The 12,326-nt window shown below is 37.0% G+C and overlaps 1 protein-coding gene and 1 pseudogene across 1 annotated transcript in view; one reads left to right on the top strand and one right to left on the bottom strand.

Moving 5' to 3' along the window:
• Window positions 1-1,601, top strand: part of HPSE (heparanase) — a 31,988-nt gene extending 30,387 nt beyond the window's left edge. Inside the window, exon 12 of the mRNA XM_033106646.1 lies at window positions 1,409-1,601. Coding sequence (XP_032962537.1) covers window positions 1,409-1,568 — 160 coding nt within the window. The 3' untranslated portion in view covers window positions 1,569-1,601. The remainder of the gene's footprint in view (window positions 1-1,408) is intronic.
• A 4,194-nt stretch (window positions 1,602-5,795) lies between these two features.
• LOC117022087 (transmembrane protein 163-like) lies at window positions 5,796-12,277 on the bottom strand (annotated as a pseudogene).
• Window positions 12,278-12,326: the final 49 nt, after the last annotated feature.

Raw genomic sequence — 12,326 nt, 5'->3', positions numbered from 1 at the left:
CGGAACCCAGTTATTTTGCTGACTGATAGTGAGGATAGAGTGTGAGAGAGCTTTAAAAAAGAAAACTTTATAATAATGCTAAATTGGAAACCGCAAATGTCTAACATTAGATGATTAAGTAAATAACTAATATGTTCACACAGTAGAATCCTGTGCAGCCTGTAAAATGATGTGGTGGATGAATTTTTTATGCTGTGAGCAAATGTTAGGATGTGTCAAGGGAAAAAGAATCTAGATTTAAGAGACTATGTACAGTATACTCATTTGGTTTAAATGAAAATATGTATGTTTTATACAGGCATAGGAAAGAGATGAAGGAATATACATCAAAATATTAAAAAATAGTTATGATTTAACAGGTTGCTTTTGTTATATTTATTTCTGAATAACAATGATAAATAATATTCTATAGTGCTTATTATATGCAATGCATTATTTTAAGTGTTCTACATATATTACATGTATTACATATATGATGTACATATAACTCTGACATTAACTAATCTTCTAAATTTTCAACAATAAAAAAGTGCTAACTTTTTTCCATGATGTAAAAAGCATTTGAGAAAAAGATAATACAGATATAAGCATCGTTTAGCATTATGGAAGTATAACTATCACTAGAACTACAAGCAGACTAAAGCGTTCTTCCTAAGCTCTTGTCTATATTGCATTTATTGCTGTGAGCATGTATTCATTTGACTTAAATAATAATATAGATGTATAAGAAATAACACTTGTGTTTAACCATTATTGACTCAGTTTTGAGTTTGCATTCCAACAGTGAAATGCAAAGGAAACATAAATATTTTGGAATCTGTGGTTTAGCCAAACAAAATCTTTTTTGTTTCACCACTGCAATACACATCCTACCAAAATATCTTAACAATATAAAAAAAATGAGTGCATACATCCTGAGGAAGGGGAGTTACAGGGTTATGGGCATAGTTACAAGTGGGCAGTTTCATTGACTGTCATTTTTTACGTTAAATTTGTGAAATTTACATTCCATTCTATATATGTATTTGCTTTATATAAAAAAAGTTTTCAATTATTTTCCATTAAGTAAATTGCCACAAATCCAAAAGTTATGTCACATTTATCCTTTTTCTACTTCCATCCTGTTGCCTAATATAGATTACCTGTGTTCCATTTTCTGTAAAGGACCAGACAGTAAATATTTCAGGCTTTGCAGGCCACATGGTCTCTGTCACAACTACTAACTCTACCAATGTGGCTTAAAGAATATCTAAGTCTAATGTGTAACTGATATAGTATAGAAATACATGTTATGTAATATATGCTGTCACAAAAACTTTTTTTGATCTTAAAAAGATCTCACGACTTTTATAGAGCAGGTGGAGCATGGACAACTGGGCTAACGTGGATGTGTCCTTCTCCTTTGCAGATCTGTCCAACTCAATGGTCAAACTCTGAAGATGGTGGATGATCAAACCCTGCCAGCTCTGATAGAAAACCCTCTCCGCCCAGGAAGTTCACTGGGCTTGCCAGCTTTCTCATATGGATTTTTTGTGATAAGAAATGCCAAAGCTGCTGCTTGCATCTGAAAATGAAAGGCATACACTAGCCCTGAGATTGAATTTTTCAAGTGTATTGAAAGGAGGAAAGCAAAACTCAAGCCACAGGAAGGCAAGCGGATACATTACAAATCAACTAGTGGGAGCTTTAGAGACACTGGGACATTCAGTGCTAGACTTAGCAGAGTATTTTGTTCTCTCTAAGTAGACCACTGCTAATAAGAATACCTTGTGCCAAACACTATGCTTGTACTTTGCATGTACTGTTTTAATTTAAGTTAGTAAAAATGTATACGAATGTTCCCAGTATAGCCAGGATGCAAGTAAGTGAAAGATATATTACTAGTTTTAAGAAACTGCTTAGTTGTTTTTATTTTTAAAAAACAGTTATTAGCAGATTATCAGATTCTTTCCTCCATATGCAGTCTCTATGGGCTCCCATCAGAAAGTTTACTACTAAACTTCACATTGTTTATAAAAGAGAGACAATCTATTTGCATCTTAACAGAGAGCTAGATTCAGCTGCTGCTTGTCTCTATTCTGTTTGTCTTTATCAGCAGTACTATGTAAGAGGACAGATGGTTAGATGTGATAGTATTAAAAAATGATTAATGACAACTCACAGGGAAGGAATTAAAATGAAATAAAAAATGACTGTAACTGAAATTGATTTACCAAGAGGAAAAAATTTAATTCAGTACATTATTACCATCAGTTAATGTTTACTTTTGTTCTACATTTAGTTCTTATTTTAGTTCAAGAAGCCTTTGACAGCAAGTAACAGAAAACCGTGATTCAAATGGCTTAAACAGTAAGGATATTTATAATACCAAGTAACAGGAAGTTCAAACAGGGTGAGCTCCACAGCTCAGTATATCACCAAGGAACAAGGTTCTTTCTCTGCTCTGCTATCTTTAGTATCGGTTTCATTCTCAAGCTGGTGGCATGGTGGTTGTAGCTATTCCATGGACCCATTCAGACCTAGCAGCACCCGGAGAAAGAAGGTGAACAATTTTTATGTATCTCCATGATAGACTTAAAGAACCCTTCCGCAGAGACTCTCCAGCAAACCTCGCGCATCCTCATGTCTTATTGGTCAGGAATAGGTCACGTGGCCATTCTCCCGGTCACAGCCAACATCAATGAGATTCCTATAATTGTCGGCCAGTTCTCTTTTGGAATGGAGAGGGTGTTAGGAAGTCTATGGTACTGACTTCTACAGTTCTGTGCTTTTATCAGTGACAGAATGTATTATTTTCTCCTGTATTTTAATTTTTAGAAATACAATCTTCTTTATATTTATGCCTGCTATGAATATTGTCTCAATTAAATTTAATTACATTTATAAGAGGCTAATATAAAACTTAAAGTTTGGATGTTTGAATACCCATAAATTTTATATGTAAGTGGTTTTTGTATTTCCACACTTGAAATAAAAGCAATTTTTATAACCTCAATATTGCTTGATTATTTTTTCAATAAAGCTTAAGCCTACAGATCCTTACACTTGGAAGCCTTGTTTTTCTTCACTGCTTTGCTTATACCTCCTACCATGTTCTTCCAAAAATAAGACCGGGTCTTATATTAAGTTTTGCTCCAAAAGACGCCTTAGGGCTTATGTTCAGGGGATGTCCTCCTGAAAAATCATGCTAGGGTTTATTTCTGGTTAGGTCTTATTTTCAGGGAAGCATGGTGGCTTCATTTGTCCTTTCAGTCTCCCTAACACCAAAAAAGTTTACCTTGAAGAAGAGAGATCATTAGGCACAAACACAATTTCCTCCCTCATCATGTAGATTCAATCGTGATCGAAGTCCTGTTCTATTTTTCTTTTCCCTTTCTCTTTGCCACTTAATAAGTTCAAGGCCGAATTTTTTCACTTGTATATTAGTAATCATCATCATCTCCTAATTGTTCTGCCTGACTTTGCTTAAGATTCTTAAATGGCTTCCCATCTCTTATAGGTACACAATGTCCTCCATAACCTGGCACCTGCTTATTTCTTCAGCCTCAACTCTTGTCATTCTCCCCATACATTCTGTTCCTCACCCCATACACTGGTTGAGAAGTCTGAATACACAGCCTCTTTTACCTGTTGCTCCTGTACCTTTGGTGCTGCTCCTTCTGCTCTCCACCTGGACTAGTCTAACTCTCCTCTCTATGTGGCAAATTTGCACATTTATTAAGACCCAGCTCAAACATCAGTTTCAATACCTCCCCTATTATTCAAGTAGCTCTAATCATATTTCTTTGCTCCTATAGCAGTTTGGACATTTACTATAACACTTATGATGCCTCTTAATTGTATCCATATATATCTTTTTTTTTTACAGGTAAAAGTCTTTATTGGTCAGATACCGTCACCTGGACAAACAGCAGAGCTAGAGGTACAGACAGCTGTATGTTAGGGAACATTTTTACGTTAGAATCTATACGTAACGTTATATGAACTAAATATATATTGTTCCTTACAGAGGAGTTGGCCATCTCTAACAGACTGTAATGTACCTTTACCATTTAACATAGTATATACCATGTTTCCCCGAAAATAAGGCCTAGCCGGACCATCACCTCTACTGCGTCTTTTGGAGCAAAAATTAATATGAGACCCAGTCTTATTTTAATATAAAACTGGGTCTTATATTAATTTTTATTCCAAAGACGCATTAAAGCTGATGATCTGGCTAGGTCTTATTTTTGGGGAAGCATGGTACATATATGAGGTCGAACAATTAAGTTTGAGAACTCATCCTAGAAAAAGTGCTATTTATCTCATTGCTGAATATCACTACGGTGACCTCTGAAGTACTCCCCTTGGGAAGCTATGCACTGACCAGCACCTAGTCTACCCTTCAAAGCAATTTTGGAACTCTTTCTGGAATGGCCATCAGAGCTGTCGTCGTATTTGCCTTGGTGTCCTGAATGTCATCAAAATGTCTTCCTTTCAATATTTCCTTCATCTTCATGTAAAGAAAGAAGTCATTGGGGGCCAGATCAGTTGAGTAGGGAGAGTGTTCTGATGCAGTTATTTGTTTACTGGCTAAAAACTCCCTCGCTGACAGTGCTGGGTGAGCTGGTGTAATGCAAGAGCTATGAATTGCTGGCAAAAAGTTCAGGTCATCTAACTTTTTCACACAGCATTTGCAGCACTTCCAAATAGTAAACTTGGTTAACTCTTTGTCCAATTGGTACAAACTCATAATGAACAATCCCTCTGATATCAAAAAAGGTTAGCAACATCGTGGCAACAAGTTCACAAACTTCATTGTCAGAACTCGTATGCATGTACTGTGTTTCCCAAAAAATAAGACCTAGCCAGACCATCAGCTCTAATGTGTCTTTTGGAGCAAAAATTAATATAAGACTTGGTCTTAATTTAATATAAGACCAGGTATAATATAATGTAATGTAATATAATGCTGGGTATAATATAATATAATATACCGGGTCTTATATTAATTTTTGCTCCAAAAGATGCACTAGAGCTGATGGTCTGGTTAGGTCTTATTTTCAGGGAAACATGGTATAAATAGATTATATAATTATTTATTACAAATAAACTGTAGTTTCACATCTGTCAAAAATGGATCCTGCTTACATGTATGGTCAGGTTCCAAATGTACAAGAGTCATGTGCTTAGTCTGTTCATGCAAATCTCATACATACATCACTAAGTACTTTAAAAATAGAATGGTCTTTTGAACAAATCTGTTGAGATTTAGAGTTAGTAAAACAGTATGAAACTAACAAAATACATTGATAGAAATTAGGAAGTGATATATACTGATGGTTCCAGGTATGTGGAGGAGCGAGGGAAAAAAGGGTACATTCGGTCTTCCCCATAAATTCTGCCAGGAGATAAGAGACTTCAGAACTAAGAGATGGCTGGGGCCACTCGGAGTCCAGAAGAAGTGAGTCCGGTGCGTTGCAATCCATTTCAGGCTTGGAGCACCACAGAAGATCTTATCCTACCCACAAAAACCTTTCTTACTCCAGAAAATAGAAAAGATCAGTTCCCACTGGAGATGGGGACACCAGTATCCCCTCCTGTGCGGGTTGTCCTAACCGGCTAGACGGGAGCAGTGGAGCTAGGGGAGCAGTGCAGACCAACTTGCTGGGCAGACCTCGTGTTCCCATGAACACAAACTTTCCAAAAAAAGAAATTGGATGTTCAGTTAAATATTGGTACTGCCTGTGTGGAAACCTCTAGTCATCCTGATGGTCTCCATGTGGATGAAGAACTGGTGGCTCTGGCCCCCTTCACTCAAACATCGTGTAATGGCCAATCTGCCTCACCCTAGGCACCATGTCGATGCAGAGTTTTACCCTGTAGGCAAATACGCTGAGGCCGATCAGCACAACTATGCTGCCGTCCAGGTACTGGGTCGCCTGTGCTATGCTGGAACACCTCTGCACTCAGAAGAATGGAGAAGCCCATCACGCCTCCCAAGAGGGTGTTAAACCCATCTGTTATGATTGCTCTGTTGGTCAGAACCTTCCCCAGCATAAACTTCAACACAGCCTGGATGCTGCAAAGGATCCTACTTAAAATGGAGACGCTATTGAATAGAAATCATCCAACACCTCTGGGAGCAGCCTAGTCGAGAGGTCATGGATGGCTTTGACTACAATATATGGATGACAGAAGGAATGTCATCCGCAAGATGACAGAGGCTATGTATTCTCTACGGGCAGAGTGTACAGTGGCCACGCTGCTGTAACACCACAGGACAGTTGCTGATGACAAGACATCAAGGATGGCATCAATTGTAAACCAAAAGCAGGAGCGCTGTACCTCATAACGGAGACAGCTTGCAGGGTTACGGGAGCAAAACTGGGATGGTGAGTCACCCAAGAACGTATAACGCTCAGAAGCTGGTTCCACTCCTAGGATTGGAGTGACAAGGAGAGAAAACAGTGTCTCCAGAGCCAGCAGGAGGTGGAACCCTGCAAGAGGTACTGTCCCAGAAACAATTGACTGCTGAGCTGCAATGCCAAAGACTCAAAGCCCAGACACAGGGAGCAGGGAAGGCCGTATACATCTTTCTAACTTGACCCTAAGCTCATAAGAAAGGTACAGTCTTAATCACCTTTGTATTCCCTGTACTTAGCATATTTTCTGGCCCACAGTAGCCACTCAGATATTTCCTTAATGACAGAAAAGAGCATTCAAATTTGAAACTAGCTTAGGTGTTTTGATTTTGAATACACATAAAAAATTAATGATATTTAATGATATTTAATTCCTGAAAAGGTATTGTCTGCTAACTTTTAAGACTTTTTAAATTATCACTAGTGAGCTCTTACTAATGGTGAATGGTTATGTAAAGAACTAGGGGCATGGTTATGTGAAGAAAGAAATGCCCTCAGTTATATATTAATGAAAATTGCATTATTATTAAGGTTATCTTAAAATTCCTTAAAGGAAGCTCTTGTCTGTCATGTCATTGAGACTTTTTGAGCCCACACATTTCCACTGGTATTTAATCAATCAAATACATTTACTTTCTGCAACTTGTTATATTGGCTCAAAATTATTTTTGTCTTTTTGTTTGGCCCTTGTGGTTCACTTCATCTCCACGATAATGGGAATTTCCGAGTCCTGTTGTAAAACTTGTGTGTTCAGGGCTTATCACTTCTGTAGTGTGTACCCATTTACTTTTTCTTTCTTTTTAAAACATTCTGATGTATCTAATCAACATGTTGAACCACCTCATGGTTGATAGGTCTCTTAATTATCCTTCTAACCAGAATTTTGACTACCAACAAAACTAACATGAACACCCATATGTTTATCTGACAGTTTAATACAAAATGAAAGTTGAAACTAAATTTTAATGTTAGTGCAATGAATAACTAGTTTCTTTTTTTGTTCTTTTGGCTTTAAACAACACAAATGTATTATCTGATAATTGTATAGAAGTCCAACACAGTTCTCACTGGGCTAAAATCAAGGCGTCAGCTGGGCTGTGTTCTTTTCTTGAAGCTTTGGAGGAGAATCTATTTCCTCACCTTTTTCAGCTTCTAGAGGCCACCCACTTTCTTTAGTTGAAGGTCCCCTTCCATCTTCAAACGCAGCAATGGCAGATCAAGTCCTTCTCACACTGCACTCTGACCTGCCATAGTTACATGTCTTTATGATACTCCTCTTTTGCCTCCCTCTTCCACAGTTTAGAATCCTTGTAATTACATTGTATAATCCACGATGGTTTCAACTCCCCATACAAGTATCTTTGGTGACCTTTTAGAAAATGTTACTGATGACTGGCTTATGTATTATATGCCTTAGAAAAACATAACTCTAGGTGAGATAGATATTGGGGTTTATTTCCAAGACTCCTCTCTTTTTCTTTTCTAATTTTATGCCATTCTCAGTTTTATAGAGTTATGGGTTGAACGCCCAGGAACAATTTATGTACTTAAATATTTAATCTTCCCTTTTATTAACATTAAATGCTATAGGTTTTTATGACACCTTTAATTTAAGTTGAATTTGTTCTTTCCTTATTTTCACATATTTGATGATAGTCCATTCGTTTTTTAATTGGTTTTTAGGTTACTTTTGTTACATGCAACTTACAAAGAAGTATTTATTTAAATTCCCATAGACTTTTCAAAGGACAATAACAAATCTAGCTTATCAGATCCTGCAGCACTTCAAGCTTAATAAGGCAAAATTGCATATTTAACAGATTTTTCCTAAACACATTAAAAAAAAAACTCTTATACATCTATTAAGTCACACACACAAATGTAGTAGATCAAGTTGCCTAAGCATTTAAACAGCATAAAAAACAAGCCAACAGTTATAGGTAAAACTATAAAAGTACAACTTGCATAAAAATATTATTTCTTCATCCCAGATTACAAATTTATTTCCCTAGCCAGAGTTACCAGTATTGCCAACTCAGGCCCACTATACCAAGTAAGGTTACAATCAGGTTTTTGATTAGAAAAGTCTAGAAACAGGATGTAAAACTACTAGTGTGTTTGTTAGGTTCCACTCCTTCTTATGTTTAGGTGTCAGAGGTGGGGGTCGTCCAAAGAAAAGCCTGATACAAGGACTTGCAGTCAGGTAGTTTATTTGAGAGGTGATCTCAGTAAGCAGGCATGAGAGATCAGGGAACATGAGATAGAGGAGAAGGAAAAGCCAATATTAAGATTTATTGTTTAGCTTGCTATGGTAGATAATGAGAGTACAGTTCTACCAACACCTCTGGGAAACATATGGGATGCCTCTCAGAATTATTTTCTTATTATTTTCCTATTTCTTAGTAGCTATCATTTTATATTCACTTTATTGTCAATTACAATTTATATAAAGAACACCAACTTCACATAAAATTATTTAAGGCCTAAAGCAATTATAGCTAATGATTGTACTGTTTAAGCTTGAAAGCCACTTTTATAACTTTAACATCCCAAGTTGAGAGACAAAAGATTTTTTTAAAAAAATCTAAAACATTTTCTCTAGGACCTACCCCTAAATCAGATGAAATGTAGTAGAAAAGTAAAAATTGTTCTAAGGATCAAATAGTATAATGAATATAGAAGTGCTTAAAAATGTAACTCTATACAAATGAAGAATACATATAGAGTAGAATGTTTTGATTGATTTATCATTAAACAAATATTTGTGGATGAATGACTTGATTCACCACTAGGTAATATTACCTGAATTAGGCAGAGTTCTCCAGAGAAACAAAACCAATAGTGTGTATATACATATTCATAGATAACATTTCTAAAATATCATTAAAGACATCTACAATTGAAACTATTCATTCCATTACCATTTATTTTTAGTATTAAATATTCCTGCTTTCATTTTGTATTGAATTGTTAGGTAAACAGATATATATATATATATATATATATATATATATATATATATATATATCCACATACACACACACACACATTCAACAGTATGTGTCTGTACATATGTATATATATAAGTTTATATACACAGAGGGTGCCAAAAAAATGCACATACATTTTAAGAAAGGAAAAAAAATGTATTAAAATTCTAATACAATGAATGACGCTAGCATTCATTTGATTAACGCCATCTTTTGAGCGAATGTCATACTACACATTTCTACCGTAATTCAATTCAACTTTGAAAAGTAATATATAGATAATATCTCTTAAAATGTGTACATTTTGGGGGCACCACTGGTGTACATAGATACAGATATATAGATATATAGATATGACTTATTTCAAGGAGTTGACTCATGTGATTATGGTGGCTGGCAAGTCCAAACTCCGCAGGGTAGGCCTGGAGACTCAGGAAATAGCTGATGTTGTAGTTCAAGTCAGAAGGTCAATTGCTGGCAGAATTCCTTCTTGCTTGGAAGAGTTCAGTCTTTTGTTTTATTCAGGCCTTCAACTGACTAGATGAGGCCCACCCGCATTATGGAGGGCAATTTGATTTACTCAAAGTCCATGTTAAAATCATTCAAAATATCCTCACAGAAACATCCAGAACAATATTTGACCAAATGTTTGGACACCATAGCCCAGCCAAGTTGACATAAAATTAACCATCCCAGTTCCTATGGATAGTAACTTTTTAAAAAGCAAACAGAGTCCTTTCCTCTAGGGACTCATGATCCAGGGTGAGAAATCAGAGCCTTGCAGGTCCTTGTAGAGATAATTCAGTCTCTGCTTTTTCTGGAGTTTACAGCAGTTGGGTACCTTGAGCATACATACTGTGCTTTGGCAATAGAGTCTGAAAGTTGTTTAGGTCAAACCATTGTAAGTCAGGGACCGTCTGTAGTCCATGTGCTCTTTGAGAATAGGATTTTTTCTCCTTGGTATACCCTGTGCTAAGTGCAGTGCTTTCATGAAGCAAGAATTCAATAAATATTTTGTTAAATTATTTATGGTCTCTGACTTTAAGGCATTTACAGTCAAAATGAGAAAAAAACAAATTTGTATAATACAAAGGAAAATTACTTAAATTCCATAAAAGAGATAAAACACAGTTCTATTAATGTTTCAGGAGAGGAAAACATCTTATATGTAGGACTAGGTCTGCAATTCCAAATGCCATGGCAGTGCTAAAGAGAAGATGCTGCTCTCTCATGAATGTTTCAGTGGAGGAGAATGTGGTCAAACAAAATAAACTCAGAAACTCAGCTTTCACCTTCATCCACCCCACCCACCCGCCCCAAATTCAGCTGCAATGTTCTTTCTCCTACCAAACACACACACACACACACACACACACACACACACACACACACACACACACATTCTGATGATTGCTCTCGAGTAATGAGCTCATCAGGAAAACTAGAAGTGGCCTAGCTCCAGATAAGGGTGCTCTCATTGATGGTACAATTGCAGGACCAGTTCTGAGACTTGTACTTTTGCATCAAGCTGCAGGGGAAGATCTGGCCACTCTGTAAGTTCCAGTTTTCTCTGTATCTCCCCCAAGTTCTTTTCATCAGAAACAAGACAGCATACAGCATTCTTACTCCAAATTTAAATCTCCTAAAAATGATGTAAAGGAAAGGAAAAGGTGAAAACTTTCCCTCAAAGGTAAAATCTTCTCCCCAAATCTATAGAAAACACATTTGAGAGGCTTCTAAGAAGTATAACTAAGAATCACATCTCATGGATTTTTTTCCACTTTAGAGACAACCTAAGTGCTTGATATGCCTACAGAAACCCATCTTTCCAAAGACCAAGGCAATGTCTTTGTTGAGTTGGAGTTTGAGATGTCTTTGTTGAGTTTGAGAATCCAGATAAAAAAGGCATGAAACTATTAAAAGATAAACTGAAGTATATTAAATATTTTAAGAGTTTATTTAAGCATGTATCCATATGAATAGGGGCAGTGCCAAACTGGAAGTGGTTAGAAGAAACCTGCTCACAGGAGGGAGAGAGGATGACTTATATAAAGTGCGGAAGCAAAGACAGGAGATTATTTGATTTGCTATAGCTTAAAGCCTAGTTGGCTGTTTGTGATTCGTTGTCCATCGCGTTCTGATTTCCTAACTTTGAGGCATTTAAAGGTTTAGGTTTTAGTTTGCTTGCGTAGGCCGCTATGGCATTACAGCCACGTCAGTCTAATAGCTTCCCTGTTTAATTAATTTAACAAAATACATAGATGAGGATGGCTGGTCAGGAGTCCCCTCCAGCAAAGCCGGCCCTTGGCCTAAATATCTTACCTATACCCCAACCACAGGAGACACCCTATGGAGACCCAGATCAAGAGTACCATTATCCCAGGGCCAATACAGCCTCAGAAGCATTCCGTTGTCCTCTGATAAAATAGGGTTGCAAGAACTCCTGTCCCTCTGCATTACATCCTATGCAGCAAAATAGTGTAACTTTTATAACTGGGGAAAGATAGGTAGTAAAAGTCCATGCCAGATGGCTGGGTCAGCAAGAACTTCCATTTTAGAACTTTCTTCATCCCCAGAGGCAAGCTTACAAGTCATTAAATGTTCATCTGACATCAGTCTATTTACATTGTTTAAAGACTGGCAGTCTCTGCGTTCACTAGGTTTGGGGTTTTTTGTTTGTTTTTTGTTACAACTGTTCCGTACTCGTGAACACTATCCTTTCTCATTTATTGAGAAAGCTGCTAATAGGAATTCCTTTTACGCAAAGTACCTAGGGGACCCCACCCTTACAGAGTAACGTGACCATGATAATCCCTATTGCAAGTTACTCAAAACCTCGGGCCACAGCGCTGCCCGAACCGGACACGTACGGACCGTCATCCCGCCGACGTCACCGCACAAGCCTACCCGTGACCTGACGCCCTGGAAT

This window comes from Rhinolophus ferrumequinum, chromosome 5 (genome assembly GCF_004115265.2).
Source record: "Rhinolophus ferrumequinum isolate MPI-CBG mRhiFer1 chromosome 5, mRhiFer1_v1.p, whole genome shotgun sequence".
Lineage (NCBI taxonomy): Eukaryota > Metazoa > Chordata > Mammalia > Chiroptera > Rhinolophidae > Rhinolophus > Rhinolophus ferrumequinum.
The sequence above is the reverse complement of the archived record's forward strand: the minus strand, read 5'-3'. Positions and strand labels throughout refer to the sequence as shown.